The sequence below is a fragment of the Dreissena polymorpha genome, chromosome 8 (assembly GCF_020536995.1).
Source record: "Dreissena polymorpha isolate Duluth1 chromosome 8, UMN_Dpol_1.0, whole genome shotgun sequence".
Classification (NCBI taxonomy): Eukaryota; Metazoa; Mollusca; class Bivalvia; order Myida; family Dreissenidae; genus Dreissena; species Dreissena polymorpha.
The window spans coordinates 46,619,730-46,642,973 of NC_068362.1; the positions used below are offsets into that span (position 1 = coordinate 46,619,730).

General features: G+C 35.0%; 1 protein-coding gene across 1 annotated transcript in view; it reads left to right on the forward strand.

Annotated features, from left to right (window-relative positions):
- The first annotated feature begins 2,472 nt into the window (after window positions 1-2,472).
- Window positions 2,473-23,244, forward strand: part of LOC127841228 (uncharacterized) — a 315,075-nt gene continuing 294,303 nt past the window's right edge. The window contains exons 1-2 of the mRNA XM_052369887.1: window positions 2,473-2,566; window positions 18,839-18,984. Of these exons, the coding sequence (XP_052225847.1) occupies window positions 18,882-18,984 (103 nt within the window). The 5' untranslated portion in view covers window positions 2,473-2,566; window positions 18,839-18,881. The remainder of the gene's footprint in view (window positions 2,567-18,838; window positions 18,985-23,244) is intronic.

Sequence of the window (23,244 nt, forward strand, 5' to 3'; positions counted from 1 at the left end):
ACCAATCAGCGATCGATTAATCTTGTGCACTCGTTAGCAACGACCTGTCCGCCATTTTCTAGACAAGCTACATGTTTAGGTTCACTTTTATTCCAACGAGTTTCTTTTGTTTTCCTCTTTAAAAAAAACGATTAAAAATGGTTAAACGGTGTCAATGGGGATTATGTAACTCGGACAATAGATATCCTAAAAGATTAGTTGATGACATTGAATTTATATCGTTTCCAAAGCCAAAAAGATATCTTGAGAAGTGTAAGAGATGTATAAATGCATGCGGTTGTCACCACAAACAACTGAACATCAACACTGTCAAAGACAATTATAATATATTTTTATCTGATATACTAGCAGGTTTAAATAGTTTATGTTATTGATCTGATTATCACATAATATTTCACGTTTTTTTTAAATAGTTGTATCAGTTACTAGGTCATTAATATACAGAAGCGAGGTTCATCTGCATTACTTAAAGAGAAATAAAACCCAGCATGAAGCCTAATTCGTGCTGTGTTTTATTACTCTGATAGTAATGCACTTAATTGACATCATCATGTTATTTGAAGGTGACATGTGATATATTATCTTATTAACGGTATCTACACATTTGCAGTCATGTTGTGTCACCAATAAACGCTTTTAATCCACACTAGGAGCTCGAATGCCTAGATCTCATTTTTCAAACGAGTTTCGTTTATTTTGTTCTGATTAAAACACGGAAATGAAATATGGCAAAAACGGTGTAAAAAGGGTTAATGCAACTCTGACATTTGGTATCCAGAAAGATAAGTTAGATGAATTAAATTGAACCATTTCCAACGCGGCAATGCGGTCTTGACAAGAGCGAGTGGAAGCTTAAAGAATTACAGAGATCCCCTTTATAGAGCATTAATTTATTTCACAAACTTGAAATGTCATATAAGCAATAACTAAGCATTATTAAGTATGTATTATGTCACGTGTGCATGTAAAATAATTGAGAATTTTGGTACCCAATTCGTGTAACTTTACGAAATCCCCGTTAAAAATCGCGTTTCTGTGTGTGTCAGAAACAAGTGAAAACCATTTTGTTATTATTTTAATAAAGACGTATCGATAAATGCTATTGTAAAAGAGTTATTATTACTGATATTAGTTAACCAATAAATGCAGTAACTTCGGGGAAGTCGGTACCTGCGCGAGCGTCTGATATTGGTAGCCTTAGTAATTTATAATAGCCTGACCTTATTCCATTTTGTACAACACTAATTTATATCAGACAATGTCCAAACTTACTGTGTTGTTTTTGCGCATTAAATTATAGTGATTGATAAATGTCCCATAAGCAATGTTTAAAATGATTAATATCACTTTTATACGTTATAACATGTGGGATTGAGGTACCCGCCCGGCGTCAGAAAGCGCGTAAAACTTCACCGAATTCCCAGTTATAAAGCGCTATTTCGTGTCAAATACACGGGTAGGGGGAATGTTTCAGTAATAATTTTGTTAATAACACGGGTAAATACCGGTGAAGTGTTAATTTATTGCAAATACCACCATTACACGTAATAAGAGGTTCGATTTCGGTAAGCGCGCAAGCGTTTGAGAGCGTGTTTAATGTACCGATTTACCCGTTATAGATAGCTGATGATGTTCTCTTTAATCGTATATTTTTTGCATTTGCAGAATAACTAAATGGCATCAATCCCTTTACAAGTGTAATATGGTGTTAAACAAGTCCATAAGATCATCCGGAATATCGCGTAAATCTATATGCAGTCTATAGGCAAAGAAGCCATTTTGGTGTTAGCTTGTCTAGGTTTTCTTCCCGCTGAGCCACGTGATTTAGTGGGCGGAGCGATTACTGATAAGGCATCATGTCAATTGTAATGTCAATTGTAATCCTTTATACACTGCAAACTTGATACAATAATCAGTGAATACTGCATTACTGTAGTGAATGTTATATCGTTAGGAAGATAAATTAAAATGTTTATTCTGGAATACACAACCCTTAATGTAAATGAACGCCCCCCCCCTTTATTTTGAAAATGTATTAAAATTAAATGCACAATTTATGTTTTCCTGTGTTTAAACAGTCATTGCAAATACATGCGTACTGTAATTCTTTGATTTCAAAGAAAAATGAGTTAGAGAGTCAAATTATAATAATTCTTCAAGTGGTCTATATAAAAATATAAAATGCTATTGTATTGATGTATAATAAATGCACCCCTTTATGTAAATGTAAGGTCCATGAGACCCTTATTAGAGATTATACGGTATAACTTTTTTTTTTTAAGAATATACAGAACAACTTTTTTTACAGAATAAACAGTGCAACCTTTTCATTTTTTAATCATCAAAATTTAATTAGTATCCTATATGTACAGCATAAGAATCTGTAGTTTAGCCTCAGATTACAATAACTCTGCACTAAGAAAATGTCATAATTTACATGTGACATGAAAACCAGTCACACGGGATGTGCTGCAGGGAAATAACACAGCAGAAAATGGCAGAAATCTCTGCTGAGATGTCAAGATATGGATCAAGTCTTGGATAAAGTGATAATTATTGTTTTCTGGTAAGGCTAGCAATACATTTCTCACTTCTGTGGTCTTCAGAGATTCGGTTCATCTTTTAAATCAATAGACAGGACATTGCTAAACATGAACTTATCACTTGAGTATCTATCAAAATGAATGTTCTGAACAAAACAAAAAAAGGTGTTAAACCCCTGACTGAGCAACAAAAGGTGTTGATTTCCACAAACATTTACTTTAATGTAAATTCAAGTTGTTACTAGGACACTGTTTTGATATCATTTTTAGCTAATTGTAAGACTAATAACTCAAGAAGAGCTATTTGCTTTAGTGGAGTCCCTAACGTCGATTGTTGTGCAGTTTGCATTGTCAATTTGCAGTTCCTTACTTTTCTTAAGTGCACATATTCACCTAATTTTGATTAAACTATGTCAGATTGTTTATTTGGAAAATATCTAGGCCTTGTTTGATTCTGGGTCAAGTGTATCCAAAAACTAGGTCAAATCATAGAAAAACATTGTAACCATTCTAAAGGCCACTTATATGATTGGATTAAACTTGGTTACTTGTTTATCTTGAAAATATCTAAGCTAATTCCTAAGCTGGGTCCAATTTGTCCTAAAACTAGGTCACCATGTCAACTCTAAACAAGAAATATCTTTCAAAAAGATATACAGCGTTGATTGTGGTTGGAGTTAATGAAAGGTAAAGAGTTCAATGAATGAGATCAAGGATAGCAAATGTCTTTTTCTGTGCAATTCTTAGCTGCATCACATGCAGTACAGGATGTACAGGGAGTTTTCGCGGCTTATTTTACATTATTACATATTGCTGGTCATAAACCTATAGATACAAAACAGAAAACCAAAAGAATAATGGAAGTGAAATTAAAACATATGAGTCAACCGGCCACACGCAGAGTATTCGTACATATTTTAAATATTTATACGTGTGTTCTTCGAACAAACCTGTTTTAGTGGTTTGTCATGCATTGCTATTTGATTCGAGTATTAACAGTATCGAGAATCATCGCGCTCATGCTTAATACATTAGTCAATATGGTGGAATAATTCTTGTTAAATTAATTAAAAATAATATTTATCATGGTATTGTTGAAAACACATTAAGAATCTATTATTGACATACCATAATTATATCACTGGATATCTTAATTAAACATCATTCTGGTCTAAAAAAAATTCCAGTACACCTAGTTCACGCTATAGCGTCTTTATTATATAACGATTATTTTACTGGCCGCAAACTCCGGTCAGCACATAAGGTAGTCGTGAAGACACAGCGATGACCTGTATATAAACTCTGACATTCACAGACACTAACCGCGAACTGACGAAGGTGTAGAATCTACGCACAAATTGTATTGATGTGAAGAGTTGAGTGTAAAACTGTTCTATCTATCATGCCTTTTCATAAGAGATAAAATTGTTTCATGCTGAACCTTAGTAAAACAGTGTAAGAAAGACGCGGCTATGTTTCCAATGTTCTGGTGGTATATTCTCAAATCAGCCAATGGACTAAATGAAGTGTATTCATTCGTGGGTAGCCGCGGGCATTTTTATGAATGTAACCTAAAGGTCACCTAAAGTCAAAAGTGACGTTAAACAGCTACGCCGAAAAATCTTGCTTCTGTAGGGACAACATTTATGATTCGATCATGAAAAAACTTGGTAAAAATGTAAACCTTGATAATATCTAGGCCAAGTTTAAATGCCAGTGGGCTAAAAACTCCATTATCAGGTCAAGTCGTCACAAATTGGTGCCTGTGAACTCAGGCTGATGATCCACAAAAAAGTAGGCCAGGTCTAATCTTAGAAAATAAAGGACACATTTATGACTCAGTTTTCATTAAACTTGGTCTGAATGTTTATCTTGTCAATATTAAGGACATGTTTGAGTCTGAGTCAAGTGGGTTCAAAAACCAATATGACTCCTGTTCTGAGGAAACTGGGCATAAATGCATGTGCATAAAGTGTTGTCCCAGATTAGCCTGTGCAGTCAGCACAGGCTAATCAGGGAGACAATTTCCGCCTTAATTGGGTTTTTGCTAAGAATAGAGACTTAATTTTAACGAAAGATGTCAGCGTAGAAAGTGTAGTCCCTTATTAGCCTGTGCAGACTGCACAGGCTAATCTGGAACCACACTTTACGCACAAGCATTATGCCCAGTTTTCTCAGAACAAGACTCATATAACCAGGTCAAGTCTTCAACTTGGTGAACTCGTGTGAGCGCTCTTGTTCAATCTTTAGTGTAGCTTACATTGACCTCCATCCCTATAAACAATCACACTGGAATTGCTGCAGTGGTGTAGTGGAAATGGTGTCCGCATATCGATCAGGACTGGTCACGGGTTCAATACACCCTGTAGGAGCGTTCTTTAGATTTCCCCCATAGTCACCAAGTACTAGTTCTAGTCCCAGGAAACAGACTCCAGAGCGTTTCAATAAAGCCTTAGGCTTTCCATGCAATCCCACTAAAATAAAAAGGTGTAAACTAATGGAAGTGTTAATGCAGGTCTAATCTAGACATTTGATGTCTTCAAAGAGGTCTAAAATAAAGGGCACATTTATTATTTCTGAATTACATAGGCTTACTTTAAAGAAGCACTATGTACCTTTCTCAACTCATAATCGCCATGAACGCCCTTAGAAATTGAAGTAATTTTCATCCGATCTTCACCAAGTTTGCTCAGAAGTTGTGTCTAGATGATATCTAGGTTTAGTTCAAATATGGGTCATGCTGAGTCAAAAAGAAGGTCACAGGGTCACTGAGTGCGTTTAAAACAATCACGATTGTGTCTTTTGTCACATAATTGCTTATTGTTTGTGGAGAACACACAGTAACAAACAGAGTTCATTTCTCTTCATTTAACAGTGTATAACTAATCTTTGGATAACACGTCATGCGCATATTGCCATAATGACGTGATTCGCATTAACAACATTTTGCTACATTGCGAATAGGTCAAGTCCGTTCATTTCCTCTAATGTCAATTTATCCGCATAACAACGTGGAATGAAATACTCAACAACAACACCATATGTGAATTCCAGTCCATTTTAATATCTAATATAATTCATTTTTCCAAATATACAAAATACAGTCTGATAACTACATGATTGGATTTATTTCGATCCGTTCACCTCAAAATCTAAGCGCAGAGTGTTGTTTTCTCCACGCAAAACATCTCGACATAAACCTAGAATAATAATATTTCTTATAACATATTTGATTGGTCAAAGCGTTTAATTAAATACTTGTTAATATCTGATTGGCTTGGTCAAAGAATTCCCTTACTACTTGTTACTTGCGGATTGGCTGACCGCTAAAGTACTGTTCCAAAATGACACGCCCCGGGAATAGAGCAACCAAATTATTCATGTGTTTACCCATTTATCGAATAATCCTTTCAGACATCTGATTTGACTATTTGTGGTGATAATAAGGTATTATTGTAATCGTCTTCATTGAATAATTCAATGGATATGAGAGATAATTTAATAAGATTAGGATTGCCGTTGCAGTACTTTGTATGTCTGGTGATAATAAGGTATTAATGTAATCGTCTTCATCGGCATAGTTCAATGGATGTACGAAATAATTTAATAAGATTAGAATTCCCGTGTTAGTACTTTTAACCATTTTATCAACTGGGATACCTTGTTAAATACATGTCACTGTGTAACAGATTCATACGTCTAGAATATCTTATCTTTTACCTTTCAAATTGTTGATTAAGCCTACTTTAACAATGAATGTAAAGGTATGTCTGGTTTTTACTTGCCAAGATATCACAAAGATTTATTATTAAATTTCCAAACTTCATTTATGTTGTTATTGTTTCTAACATTCAAATATTTTCTTTAAAGAACTCTTATTGTTATGATATAAGATGTATCATTAATTACAACAGTTATTTTATTTATAAATATTAATTTTCTTACATTATTAAAACAACTTTTTAATTTCTGAAATGCATAAATTATTTTGTCATATTTTTAAAACATCTCTTGATAATATCTGACATACAGTTATGATAATTAAATTTACTTATAAATTCCTATCACATTATTAATATTACCTGTAACTAAATTTTTATCATATTGTTATATTGTATAACATAATATTTATGTTATATGAATAAACAATATGCATATGCTGTTACGTTACACACATAGTCCACAAGTTGTCCAAAACCTTAAAACGGGTGTATCTTGTGACAGTCTGGCACTCTTGTTTCTTCTCTGTTATCATAAGTGGAGTTTGTGTGAATCCTGTATGAAATTATGAGAGATTGTAAATGAATGTAATTTTCCTCCTTGATGTTTTCTCTAAATCTCACCACTGTAGATAATTAAAAGTAAATTACATTGGTGTTTCCATTTTGTGGCTGTTCAATTGGCAATGTTAAAAAGTCAAACTTAATGTCCTGTGACTGTAAGTAATATTAAAGAGGTTCTAAGAGTGAACAACTAGAGTGCAGCCTTCAGCGCTTTGATTTGGAACATCATTGGCTGTTTTAAAAGTCAGTGCTGCAAGGGTTTTAACTTCCTAAAAGTCATTTGACTGTAGTTACAACTTTGTCATAAGCTTGAAGTGGTTTAAACAAAATTTTAGTCATGCTAATTTGACAGAACTATTCATAATAAAGGGCTATTTTTATAATGATTTCCGAATTTAATTCAATGTATCTATTATAATTTGCTCTATTGTATTGGACCATTATGATCCTCTATTTTTTGCTTATTAAAGCAACAATATATTAATGCATAAGGAAACAGACCAGCAGGCAAATAACTAAATCAGAAGTTTTGTGTGTAATTAAAACAATGAACCTCTTTTATTAGTGTAAAAAATACATGAATAATATAAGTCGCGTTCTGAGAAAACTGGGCTTAATGCTTGTGCGTAAAGTGTCATCCCAGATTAGCCTGTGCAGTCTGCACAGGCTAATCAGGGACGACACTTCCTGCTTTTATGACATTTTTCCTTTCAAGGAAGTCCCTCCTTACCGAAAATCAAGTTTATACGTAAAGTTTACGTACAAGCATTAAGCCCAGTTTTCTCAGAATGCGACAAAAACTATAATAACTCCTTCAGAGGCAAATTAAAAGTGTCATTCCATGTAGACCACTACACTTGAGCGTGGCATCCAACAACGTCAAAGCATGCTATATGAATTATCAATCTAAAACATCTTGACTCCTTTCACAATTAATGAAAGATAACAGATTCTGGAGCATATTTTTACTTAGGTGATCTTAAATGATGGCAAATACTTAAGACAAATTCCCTTTGACACAAGCCAGAAAAAGATGGATCGCTTAGACTGGTTGCTTGGTTGCCAATTTGCGGTTAGTCTTGGTAAATGGTGCTCTTCTGAAGTCTTCTGCTCAGAAAATGTGATCAAGAAATTGCAGCATGTGGTTGACTGGTCGTTGCATGAAACAATTGCATGTCTGGTGTAGTTTAAATGTACAGAGATAATAATGTAAATTACGTTATCAAAGAGAGTGTGAAAACAAAATTTACAAAGTCATTACAACGACATTTTTTGCATTTAACATTTTAAACCAGATTAACCAGGATCAAATTTTGAAATGACAAAATATAGCGTATAGCTTCATTCTGATTCCCGCCATATTGGCTAATATTAAATGAATTAAATGATTATTTGTGTTCAGATTTGTCAACTGTAAACTATGTTATAAAATAAAATGAGTTGGTTTGGGTAGATTATCGATTTTATTTCAAGGGTGATCATAGAAAAAATATATGTTCACTCGTGTCTTTGCACTCGTAAAAATACTTATTTCTTTGATCACCCGTGAAACACAATTAACATAATTGCGCAAAGTACAAACAGATAACGCTCACACAAACTGAAATAAGTGTGAATAATTCTGCTTTTGTAATGGTCATACACTCATGTTTTAAATTGATTGATTTGTTAAAAGATTATGTGCTAATGTGTTAGGAACTCCAGATGGCGTAAAACGTTAAGCACACGAAGATTACTCTACACGAGTTATCTTTTTTTTATTTGAGGGTATTGAATTGTGTATTCAAATATATTTCCTCATGTTTATTATTTTTCACAGAAATAGGAACATTTAATTACGATTATCTTCGTGAATCTATATCACCAGGCTATAAATACTTTTTGAGTTTTTCTTCGCCGTTATTTTGAAACAGATCAAAACAATTTTATAATTATCATAGTAAAATTTATAATTAATGGAATTCATTTATTCACAATGAACAATACAAAGGTATACATGTATGTTATATCTTTTCATAATGAACCTTTTCTCGAATGAAATTTTCTTATCACAAACCTCCACGTGATCCGCCGTGCGTCCACCGCGATCCGCTATAAGTTCACAGCGTTCTGCGGTTACTTAAGCTCTAACTGTGATAATGTCCACGGCGTTTTTGTGAGGACGATAGAAACCGCTGAGAAACAACTGCAAACAAGAAACAAAATCGCTGCAATTGTCCACCGGCGGGCGTGTTTGTCCGCGGTAGCAGCGCGGAATTTGAAAAATCTGCACGCGCTGTTCTGTATCTCAGGTTGTTTAAATACCTAGATGGTCATCAAAGTGAAATGCACTTTAAAAAAAAACAACTTACAATATATTGTGCCTGTCAAAACTCCAGTTTTATGTTCAAAGTTTTCATTCTCACATCAAGCGGTGGAGTACCTAGCATTTATATTTTATTATTCAATTAAAAATTTCCACATGGAGGTAAATGATAGACAGAAAAAAGCTAAATGACCTATGGTTTTGGAATATAAAAAGCTCTGAATTAATTAAAAAAACAACTGATAGCTATTTTATTCTAAGCCTCACCTGATATATTATACAGGGCAGCGACATTTTATTCTCTTTTTATCAATTTGCAGTGTGATAATTATATAAAAATAACAATATTATGTAACCCGTCGCATATTTTCATTATTTTGAAATAGCTGTTGATGGTGAACTTTGATTGAACCTGAAATTATTTCTTGGAACTTGCATGGTTGTATTTTCCTGGACATCTTTGACAACTGAGAGAGCGGTGGTGTTCATTAGTATCAATTTGATATGACAAGAATGTATGGCTAATAAGAATGTATGTGTATGTATTGGTATTGAATATCTGATAAAGGTTTTTGATGCTATTTTTTTTTAGCTCACCTGATTGCTCAGGTGAGCTTTTGTGACCGGTCTTTGTCCGTCGTATGTCCGTCCGTCCGTCAACATTTGCTCGTAAACACTCTAGAGGCCACATTTCTTGTTCCATCTTCATGAAACTTGGTCAGAAGCTTTGTCTCAATGAAATCTCAGCCGAGTTTGAAACTGGGTTATGCCGGGTCAAAAACTAGGCACTAGGTTAAAAAAAAAGAAAAACGTTGTAAACACTGTAGAAGTCACATTTCTTGTCCAATCTTCATGTAACTTTGTCAAAATATTTGTCTTAATGATATCTTGGTTGAGTTCAAAAGTGGTTTCGATCCGTTGAAAAACATGGCCGTCAGTGGGCGGGGAAGTTTTCCTTGTTTGGTTATAGAGAAACCTTGTAAACACTCTAGAAGTCACAATTTTTGGCCAATCATCATGAAAGTTGGTCAAAACATTGGTTTTATTGATATCTCAGACGAGTTTGAAAATGGTCGGGATCGGTGAAAAACATGGCCGCCAGTGGGCGGGGCAATTTTCTCTATATGTATATAGTGAAAACATGTGAACACAGTAGAAGTCACATTTTGGGCCCAATTTTCATGAAATTTGCTCAGAACATTTGTTTCCTTGATACGAGATTGGAGTTCAAAAATTGTTCCGGTCAATTGAATAACATGGCTGCTGGGAGTGGGGCAGTTTTCTCATTATGCCCCCCCCCCCCTTTCGAAGAAGAGGGGGTATATTGTTTTGCTCATGTTGGTCCGTCCACCAGATGGTTTCCAGATGATAACTCAAGAGTGCTTATGCCAAGGATCATGAAACTTCATTGGTACATTGATCATGACTCGCAGATGACCCCTATTGATTTTCAGGTCACTAGGTCAAAGATCAAGGTCACGATGACCCAAAATAGTTAAAAGGTTTCCGGATGATAACTCAAGAAGGCTTATACCTAGGATCATGAAACTTCATAGATACATTGATCATGACTCGCAGATGACCCCTATGGATTTTCAGGTCACTAGGTCATAGGTCAAGGTCACAGTGACCCAAAGCAGTAAAATGGTTTCCGGATGATAACTCAAGAACGCTTGCTGGTCCTAGGATCATGAAACTTCATAGGTACATTGATCATGACTCGAAGATGACCCCTATTGATTTTCAGGTCACTAAGTCAAAGGTCAAGGTCACGTTGACCTGAAATAGTAAAATGGTTTCTGGATGATAACTCAAGAACGCTTATGCCTAGGATCATGAAACTTCTTAGATACAATGATCATGACTTGCAGATGACCCCTTTTGATTTTCAGGTCACTAGGTCAAAGGTCAAGGTCACGGTGACCTGAAAAAGTAAAATGGTTTCTGGATGATTACTTAAGAACGCTTATGCCTAGGTTCATGAAACTTCATAGGTACATTGATCATGACTCGCAGATGACCCCTATTGATTATCAGGTCAGTAGGTCAACGGTCAAGGTCACAGTGCCAAAACACGTATTCACACAATGGCTGTCAAGGTCACGGTGACTCATCTTAGAAAAATGGTTTCCGGATGATAACTCAAGAATGCTTACGCCTAGGATCATGAAACTTCATAGGTACATTGATCATGACTCGCAGATGAAATAATGATGAAACTTGACCAGGATGTTTGTCTGGACAATATCTAGGTCAAGTTTGACATTTGGTAAAGATTAAATGAACCGACTCCTCTCAGGTGAGCGAACTAGGGCCATCTTGTCTCTCTTGTCTAATTATGGTTTGTACATTGTATTATGATACTGTTTTTGTTTAAGTGTCTCCACTGGTTGGCCTATCAAAAAATACCAACAGATAGGATAAATACAATAAATAAATATCATACTCTTGTTTGCCTTGGTGATCATTACCTGTATTTTGCATTGCTCTATAAAAGTAAAATGTGATTACTTATTTTTTCTGTTTAAAAAAATGTTTAATAGTCAGGGGCGTAGATAATGGGGGGGCAGGGGGGGCAGCCGCCCCCCAATATTTCAGCTAGTCATCGTTATATAAATAAACGTAAAATCCCCCAAAAATTGCCGCCCCAAAACCAGTATTTTTGTAATCACGCGCCGTCAGTGCAGAAGCCATGTGTCCCCTCTCCGTCTGCTCTGAGGTTGCCAATAGTGATGTTTAATATCCCTTGTTAGGTGTCATAAACTAGGGGCCGGGGTAAATGTCATTGCGTTAATTGTTTCATTGTTCTTTTCCGTGATTGCACTGTCGGTGTTTTGATTAGGGACAGGCGATTCTTTTAATTTTAATTGATCGCTTTAATTCAAAGGTAACTGCCACTTTAAACAATTTTGAGTAAATATACGCGTGAAAAACAGTAATTAGTTTGAAAATATTTTTTGTTCTCTAGTACATCAGTAAACTCTGTTGATGAATTTTATGTTGTAATTAGAGTTTTGGAAAAAAATAACATTTATATCAACATGAAAGTTCCCCCAAAACGCACCATATTAATTGTAATTAATTTTTTTTCTGAACCACGGGAGAGGACAACCCTCTCAAACGAACCTCTTTATGTTCCCAGTACAGAAATTGGACCGCCCCCCCAATGTTGGGAGGTTATCTACGCCCCTGATAGTAGAACACATTTGTGCTAATAGAAATTAAACAAAACAGGCATATAGGAAGATACTGAATGTCGGGGCCAAGTGTTGTGAGGGTGAGGGAGGATTGTCCTTGACTGATGATATATTTTAAAAATGGCCGTATTGTTTACAAGTTTCCTACTTTTTTCTAACAGTAGTGATTGATTCAAGATACATTTTTTCGGCGTAGCTGTTTAACGTCACTTTTGACCTTACCTGACCTTTCAGCGGCTAACCACGAATGAATACACTTCATTTATTCCATTGGCTGATTTTAGCATACCACCAGGACATTGGAAACATGAATGCGTCTTTGTAACACTGTTATACTGCGTGTTCAGCATGAAACAATTTTATCTCTAATGAAAAGGCTTGATAGATAGAACAGTTTTACTCTCAACTCTTGACATCAATACAGTTTGTGTGTGCACCTTTTATTTTCAGAGGATTACCAGCGCCAGAGCGTTTGTACTTAAAGGCTATGTTCTTATATTTAGTAATTACTTCTATATTCCTGTCTGTGTACTAGTATATTTAAGTTCATAAAAGTATCGTTTTTCCCTATCCTGATATTCGTTTTGGCCAAACCATTTTAAATTGTTTTCAAAATTGAACATTTAACATGTAAAAGTATAAAGTTTTAAACAAGTCTTCGTTCCAGCAGTGGAAGTGTGGCCTCACTTTAATAGTCATTTTATTCCAAGGTATCATGGTCAGCCAGTAAAATTATCATTATATAATATAGACGCTATTGCGTGAACTCTAAGGTGAACTGGAATTTTCTTTAGACTAGAAACATGTTAAATGAAGATATTCAGCAATAAAATTATGGTATGTTAATAATAATTCTTAATGTATTTTCAACAATACCATGATAAATATTATTTTTGATTAATTTAACAAGAATTATTCCATCATATTGACTAATGTATTAAGCATTATGAGTGCAATGATTCTCGATACTGTTAATAATCGAATCAAATAGCAATGCCAGACAAACCACTAAAACAGGTTTGTTCGAAGAACGCACGTATAAATGTTTAAAATATGTACGGATACTTCGCATGTGGCCGGTTGACTCATATGTTTTAATTTCACTTCCATTCTTTTTTTGGTTTTCTGTTTTGTATCTATAGGTTTATGACCAGCAATATGTAAAATAAGCCGCGAAAACTCCGCGTAACATCCCGTACTGCATGTGATGCATCTAAGAACTGCACAGAAAAAGACATTCGCTATCTTTGATCTCATTCATTGAACTCTTTACTTTTCACCAACTCCAACCACAATCAACGTAGTATATCTTTTTTTAAAGATATTTCTTGTTTTCAATAATTCCATGACAAGTACTAGTTTTGATTTTTAAGAATTATTCCACCATAGCGACCAATTAATTAAGCATGAGCGCGATGATTCATGATACTATAAACAATCGAATCAAATAACTACCGGTATGTCCGAAAAACCACTACAACATGACTGTTGGAAGAGCGCGCTTATTAATATTACAAATATGTACTGTTGATGTGTGTGTGGCCATTGACTCGTATATTTTCATTTAATTTCCATTCTTCTTGTGTTTTTCTGTTCTATATCTATAGATATATGGTTAATAATATCTAATAATGCGAAATAAACCACGAAGTCTGGCGCAACGTAATTGATTTGCATGTGATTCTGCTAAGAACTGTTCAGAAAAAGGCATTTGCTCTCTCATTGATATAACTCTTTATCTTTCATCAACCACAACCACAATCAACGCCGTATATCTTTTTAAAAGATATTTCTTGTTTATAATATCTTACCAAACGTGTTTTAATTGCCAAATTGTCTGTGACACATGTCTAGTTGTAAATAACGTATACTAATTTCAAATCTTGAAAAATATCTGTCAACAACAAAATAAATATAATATTCTTGATGCTTATAAATATAACTTGTATTATATTATGTACCCATGTACATTATAAGACTATTTTATAAATAAAAAATAAAAAGTTACAGTTTGGAAACAATCCTGGAATTACTTATTTGAAAAACTTTATTGTTCTGAAATTAGTACATTAAAGCAGTGCAATTGTTTCTGTTTAAGAAGAATAAATAAAATATGATACCTGATATAAACAAGTCTAGAATTATTTCCAAAGCAATAATGATCTTGCTGTTAGTGTAACTTTTCTTGGTAAAGACTCAATAAAGTCTCAATAAACTTGTATTCTATTATGTACTCATGTACATTACAAGACTCTTTTATAAATAAACAAGAAATTAGTACAGGATGTTACGTGGAGTTTTCGCAGCTTATTTTACATTATTACATATTGCTGGTAATAAACAGTATAGATACAAAACAGAAAACCAAAAGAAGAATGGAAGTGAAATTAAAACATATGAGTCAACTGGCCACACGCGAAATATCGGTACATATATGCGCATTCTTCGAACAAACCTGTTTTAGTGGTTTGTCAGGCATTGCTATTTGATTTGATTATTAACAGTATCGAGAATCATCGCGCTCATGCTTAATACATTAGCCAATATGGTGGAATAATTTTTGTTACATTAATCAAAAATAATATTTATCATGGTATTGTTGAAAACACATTAAGAATCTATTATTGACATACCATAATTATATCGCTGAATATCTTCATTTAACATATTTCTGGTCTAAAGAAAATTCCAGTTCACCTAGTTCACGCGATAGTGTCTATATTATATAACGATTATTTTACTGGCCGCGAACAGACCCTGATACCTTGCTAGATGGAATGCAATGCATTAAAGTGAGGCCATGCTTCCACTGCTGGAACGAGGGCTTTTTAAAACTTGATACTTTTACTAGTTAAATGTTCAATTTAGAAAACAATTAAAAATGGTTTGGCCAAAACGAATATCATGATAGGGCAAAACGATACTTTTATGTACTTAAATATACTAGTACACAGACAGGAATATGAAAGTTATTACTAAATATGGGAACAAAGCCTTTAAGTACAAACGCTCTGACGCTGGCAATCCTCTGAAAAAAAAAGGTGCATGCACAAATTGTATTGATGTTGAGAGTTGAGCGTAAAACTGTTCTATCTATCAAGCCTTTTCATTAAAGATAAAATTGTTTCATGCTGAACAGGCAGTAAAACAGTGTTACAAAGAAGTGGTCATGTTTCAAATATTCTGTTGGTATGCTCAAATCAGCCAATGGAATAAATGAAGTGTATTCATTCGTGTCTAGCCGCTGGAAATTTTATTTGAATTTTATTGGACATTTACAAAGGTCAGGTAAGGTCAAAAGTGACATTAAATAGCTACGCTGAAAAAAAGAATGTCACATTTTGGAAACAATCCTGGAATTACTTATTTGAAAAACTTTATTGTTCTGAAATTAGTACAAAGCAGTGCAATTGTTTCTGTTTAAGAGGAATAAATAAAATATGATACCTGATATAAACAAGTCTAGAACTATTTCCAAAGCAATAATGGTCTTGCTGAAAATGTAAATTTTCTTGGTAAAGACTCAATAAAGTCTCAATAAAAGGTCACAGTAATCTGATGTAAGTCCCTTGCCAGGTTTTCATAAAGACAGCTTGAAATAGAATGTAGTGAACAACTGACTGGTTGAGGTGTGATGCTGTCATGATTGCATGCAGAAATGGAACAAAGTATTTTGAGTTCCACAGATTGCATTCTATTTTAGAAATATCATGCATAATAAAGTAATATATTATATATGAGCCATGGTTGGGAAAATGAGCAGATTCCCTTGACAATATTATTACAAGTTATTATCCAATATACTGGATGTCATATCTAAGTGCTATGCTGCATGCATATTTATAACTGAAGAACAACAAATGTGAAGTAATGAATGACATCATGCCTGTGAAATAAGCAAACATCGTAAATGAAGGGTGGATGATTCCACAACTTTGATTGGTCTTATACGAGTTTGACAAGGAAAGTTAATTACTTGTGATCATGTCCTTGTACTAGAATAAACACTTTGGAAAACCAGAAATTTTACACATCAAATTTCATACTATTTAGATCCTTTTTTTTCCAGCTTTTCCAGGAGTATCTAGACCTTATCAAGGTATGATGTGGGGAAAAATATGTTTCATGACACACAAGTATTAATGTGAGGACATGTTGAACACAAACCTTCAATTTCTTAAATATGTGATACCACGAAAAATGCTGTGATACCGTGAAACATTAAGTATCCCACTTAACTTTTGGTTATATTTCGTTTTGACTGTATTTCATTTAAATTTTAAATTTCAAGACCTTGCGTTGGATTAAATATGGTTTTAGATGGCGCCAAGAGCAAGTTTAGAGAAAAGTAAAAAAAGGTAAATTTGTTGATGTTCCATAGATTAAGTGCAAATTTAAATATTTTCCTGAAACTTAATAATTAAAGCGGGTATATACGATTTTGTCAAATATTTATGAATTTATATAAAATGTGTAAAAAACTTATTATATATATTTCAATATAAATTAAAATAAAAGTTAAGAAGAACATGTGTCGAAAAATGCGAAATAAACCAGATATTTAATTCTGAAATTGAAAACGGCTGTACAGCCGAATTCGCCAGCATGTATATAATGCATGTACGATGTGAATCTAAACTTAGTTTAACGGTTTATTTGAATTCCTGCAACGATATCTATTCATATGACACACGAACACTATATAACTCCAATCCTAATACAAAGACGAATGCTTCGGTTATTGTAGGAAAATATGTACGTCACAATCGGCTCGGGCCGCTAATTTGTCTTTGCTGCATTTTATGAAATTCGGCTTTAATGTATATTTTTTCTTGCCTATTTTGTGTAATTGTAACATATTTTATCAATATATTACAATTAAACACATATAAAAAATCGTATATACCCGCTTTAATAGATTTGAAACATTGCTAATGCGGTGGGCAGGTTGAAGGTCTGTAATTCTTCATATACCTTCATATATAGATACCTAAGATCTGGCTTGGAAGTGCATTTGTAACAGTAGTTCAGTGGTGTCAAGGTCACCATATATTTTCCTGAATAAATTTAGCTATTTAACTAAAACTGAATACATATGAGCCAGTTTTTTTAGAAACTGCACTAAATGCATGTTTGTAAAGATAATAATAATCGTATCATTTAGAAGAGACTCAGTTGACAGTATTCTTTAAAAGCGGACTGAACATGCTAATCTGGGAAACAACTGAACATGCATGCATTAAAAGCGGTTTCCTAGAGCAAGTCTCATATCGTCGCTGGCGTTCTCACACCTCGTAGCTCCAAAATTTTCACAATATTTTCTGTCTTTTCTGAATATATGAAGTCTGGCGCGTGTTTTGTGCTATATCTCATAGCTCTACGCCAATCAGAGCCCTTGAAAAAGCCACGTGACGAAATGTTGTAGAATGATTGTTGGCTTTTTTCCGGCGAAAAGTCGTAGCGACGCCATTTCACATATAGGTACGTCGTTTCGTTTGGACAAATTTGACAAAAACGTTTTTATAACAAAAAATTATTTGCAACTACGAGGTTTCCTATCAGGACGAATTGTCGTACCTCATAAAAATGACAAAACTGTGGTGACAAAAAATCGTAGCTACCATGTCTGACTGTCAGTATGACTTATCAGTATGACTTACGCGTCTACGGCTTATACCGTATTTTGCAGCTTCATTTGTTTGGTATTTTTTACAGAATTTCAATTTCTAAAACATTGTTATAAAAAAATGAGACGGTTTTTTCTCTCTCCTGAAAAGTTGGCATTTTGTAGCTTCAAGGTTTGAGAACGACAGCGACGATATATAACTTAACTTCAGGTTGTATGTAGATCCGGGCATTAAAATTCTCATAACCACAATAATACATTATGGCCGTGCTCTGTAAAAAGGGGTTTAATGCATGTGCGTAACGTGTAGTCCCAGATTTAAGCCTGTGCAATCCGCTAAGAAGAGATTTTCTTTCAACAGAAACTATCATAAAAGCGGAAAGTGTCATCCCTGATTAGCCTGTGCATGTTTCAAATATAAAAGATATTTGACAGCAACTTTGAAAATGAATGGAAATGTTCAACAAAAGTCATAATAAATGTGACGGTTACTTTTTTATGGCGCTTCGAAAATTGCATTGTTAGGTAAGAATGTCGTACGATCTTTGATAAGACGGACCCCAGTTATATAACTCCGGTTCATGTTCTTTAAGAAGTGTGTAGTCTTTAGGGCCGAACATAATTTTATGAGTCCTGTTTTGGAAGAAATTGGGTAAATGCAAGTCCATAAAGTGTTATCCTTGATTAGCTTGGGCACTTCAAACTGGAAAATCAGGGACAATCATTTTCTGCTTGTATGATATATTCCTTTTCAAGGAAGTCTCTTTTGAGCAAAGAAGTAAGTCTCCTATAAGCCTGTGCGGATTACACATTACACACATGCATAAAGCATGTTTTTCCAAAAGGAGGCTCTAATGAACCTATGTATGGTGTATATTCTTCAGGCAGCCCCATCTGTCAGGCGTTGTGTGTTGAGGGCGGAGCGTGATGTCCCAGGCAAGGCATGCTTCATACTCGGACCTGACCAATCCAGCCCTTCAACATGCCATCAACCAGAACTGTCTGTCTACCATACACCTTGCAAGACTCGGTAAGTACCTGATCAGCCCTTCAACATGCCATCAACCAGAACTGTCTGTCTACCATACACCTTGCAAGACTCGGTAAGTACCTGACCAGCCCTTCAACATGCCATCAACAAGGGCTGTTTGTAAAACATGCATGCCCCCCATATGGGCTGTCCGTTGTACTGGCAGCCATTGTGTGAATACGACTTTTGTCACTGTGACCTTGACCTTTGACCTAGTGACCTGAAAATCAATAGGGGTCATCTGCAAGTCACGATCAATGTATGTATGAAGTGTCATGATCCTAGGCAAAAGCATTCTTGAGTTATCATCCGAAAATCATTTTACTATTTCAGGTCACCGTGACCTTGACCTTTGACCTTGTGACCTGAAAATCAATAGGGGTCATCTGCGAGTCATGATCAATCTACCTATGAAGTTTCATGATCCTAGGCATATGCGTTCTTGAGTTATCATCCGAAAATCATTTTACTATTTCGGGTCACCGTGACCTTGACCTTTGACCTAGTGACCTGAAAATCGATAGGGGTCATCTGCGAGTCATGATCAATCTACCTATAAAGTTTCATGATCCTAGGCATATGCATTCTTGAATTATCATCCGAAAATCATATTACTATTTCGGGTCACCAGTGACCTTGACCTTTGACCGTGTGACCTCAAAATCAATAAGGGTCATCTGCGAGTCATGATCAATCTACCCATGAAGTTTCATGATCCTAGGCGTATGCGTTCTTGAGTTATCATCCGGAAATCATTTTACTATTTCGGGTCACCGTGACCTTGACCTTTGACCTAGTGACCTCAAAATCAATAGGGGTCATCTGCGAGTCATGATCAATCTACCCATGAAGTTTCATGATCCTAGGCCTATGCCTTCTTGAGTTATCATCCGGAAACCATTTTACTATTGCGGGTCATCGTGACCTTGACCTTTGACCTAGTGACCTCAAAATCAATAGGGGTCATCTGCAAGTCATGATCAATGTACCTAAGAAGTTTCATGATCCTAGGCCCAAGCGTTCTTGAGTTATCGTCTGACAACCACCTGGTGGACGGACGGACCGACCGACCTACCGACCGACCTACCGACATGAGCAAAGCAATATACCCCCTCTTCTTCGAAGGGGGGCATAACCAGAACTGTCTGTCTACCATACACCTTGCAAGACTCGGTAAGTACCTGACCAGCCCTTCAACATGCCATCAACCAGAACTGTCTGCCGTCACCATACACCTTGCAAGACTCGGTAAGTACCTGACCAGCCCTTCAACATGCCATCAACTAGAACTTTCTGTCTACCATACACCTTGCAAGACTGGGTAAGTACCTGACCAGCCCTTCAACATGCCATCAACTAGAACTGTCTGTCTACCATACACCTTGCAAGGCTCGGTAAGTACCTGACCAGCCCTTCAACATGCCATCAACCAGAACTGTCTGTCTACCATACACCTTGCAAGACTCACTAAGTACCTGACCAGCCCTTCAACATGCCATCAACCAGAACTGTCTGTCTACCATACACCTTGCAAGACTCGGTAAGTACCTGACCAGCCCTTCAAAATGCTATCTACCGAAACTTTCTGTCTACCATACAACTTAAAAAATTCTGTTAGTACCTGACCAGCCCACAACTTAAAAACTCTTAAGTACCTGACCAGCCCATTAACATGCCATCTACCGGAACTGTCTGTCTACCATACACCTTGCCAGACTTAGTAAGTACCTTACCAGCCATTGAACATGCCATCACCCAGAGATGTCTGTCTACCTTACACTTTGCTGAAAACTTTGAAGTAAGGGCAGGAAGGCATCTGTGTTTGTCACAATATTTGCTGCAGTCTTGTACCAATTATCCCTTGTGTTTGTCACAATATTTGCTGCAGTCTTGTACCAATTATCCCTTGTGTTTGTCACAATATTTGCTTGCAGTCTTGTACCAATTATCCCTTGTGTTTGTCACAATATTTGCTGCAGTCTTGTACCAATTATCCCTTTACCACTCAGATAAACACTTTTACACTTTAGTTGTTCCTTAGAAAATCAAATTAAATTTTAGACCTGCCTTACTAGTTTCGAATTTCAATGGCTCCATTTCCAAGCCTAAGATACATAAGAAGCAAACAGGATACAATCTTAATGCATTGTTCCGCTCACTGACCCGTCCTTAGTGATTGTTGCTACGCTTCACACGCTACATCCAAAAGGGTGTTCGCTGATGCTGAAGCATCTGATACGCTTGTTAATATTTCTGACAATATTTCAGTTAAATTCCTACCAAATTATGATAAACTAGCAGATAGAATTTTAAATAGAACATATTAAAAACAGGAATACCAAACAAAACAACACAAAATAAACGATAAGAAACATGATGTTTCGGATGCAAACTCACACGTAATACTATATGTTATTGTATTCAAGTCTGTATTATCACTAATAAAGAAAATAATCGCGGTACATTTGTTAGAAATATTCAAGGAAAAGGGTTAAATATAATTCTTGGTGATACTATCGTCATATAACAGATAACTAGGCACTGCGGTGCCTGTACATTTTGAAATTATTTGATTAATACTTTCGTTAGCAACACTTTTCACTTTCACCAACGAATGGCGTGTGAAGCTGTCTGGCAGCGAATACTGTGTACCGCTATTTGATTGGTTGAAAATATGACTGTAGGAACTATGCATAGAATGCTAGTTACTAGCAGTCTGCTCTTGTTTAATGCTGGTTGCATATAGAAATTTTCACCTTACTTTGGAGCTTGCAATGGATTACATCAGTCATCTATCACAATTAAACCGAAACAGCAATTGCAATTCGCACCACACTGAACTTTATAGATCAATGATTAACATATGTTTTGGAAAAAAAATGGCCTTTAAAAAGAAACTGCATGTGTTTAGAACATGTCAAAACTGTTGTTATGCTTCACATTCAAAAAGCATTACTCGGGATTATTTAAGAATCACCAAGATACCAATATGTATGGGTTCACATTGAACCAAGCTTCATCATTATTTTGTAAATTGTGGGCAATTACCCTGGGGAAAAAGGTTCATGAACTTCATTAATTTATTCATGAACTTCATGAATTTACTTCATGAACCAGTTCATGAATGGACAAAATATTCATGAATAACACATAAGTATTCATGAACTCAGAGTTCATGAACTTGAAACAGAATTGTGAACTTTGTGAATGTATTCATGAACTTCATGAACTTGCATAATGAACTTCATGAACCAGTTCAAGAATGGACACAATATTCATGAATAGCACAAGCATTCATGAACTCCAAGTTAATGAACTTGAAACATGCTCATGAATTACATGAATTTATCCATGAACTTAACACACTTCATGAACTGGTTCAGGAACAGAATATTGCTGTTTTTACAAAGGTAGAATATTGTGTGCACAGGAAGTTGAAACGGAAGCAAGCTGAATGAAGCCACATGGTTTATGTTATTTGGAAATGTAAGTCTTTAACAAATTACCGGCTAAACTGATCAGCCATTGGTTCCATTTCAACTTCTTTTGCACTGTGTTCACTTATGTTTCCCAATTTTGCTACATTGTATCACTCTTTCCTCTGCTTTATGAATGCTTTTGTCATCAACAGAATCAGAAGCATAACCAATCATTTCATACTCATTAACTGGTCGCCAACATGCCGATGAAGTAACAGCAATTCTAATGATTTTATAACAATGTTGAAATTTATCTTTTAGTTCTTTCAGTTTACCAGGAATATCGCTCCTGTAGATTTTAATGACTGTGTTAAATAAGCTTTCGTCCATAGCTTTGTTGGGTTATTCTTCGTCTTAGTCTTTTAAATAAAGATTCTCAAATCATACAATGTTTATGAAAATATTAAACTGGGAATAAAATAATATTTTTCTGTTATTATCATTTTTCAATTGTTTGCCTGTTAAAATATTTCTCAACTTATCTGTTAACAGTTCTATATTTATCTTTGTGAAACCTGTTCATGAACAAATTCATGAAGTTCATTAACCTTTTTGTTTCAGAGTTCATGAATAAGTTCATGAAATCTAAAAATTCACAAAACATAAATTTTTGCTTTCATGAATATCTTGTTTATGAATTGATTCATGAACATTTTCACAAAGTTCAAAAACTTTTTTGTTTCAGAGTTCATGAATTGATCATGAATTCTAAAAGCTTGTTAAACACAAATTTTGCTTTTCATGAATATCTTGTTCATGAATTGATTCATGAATATTTTCA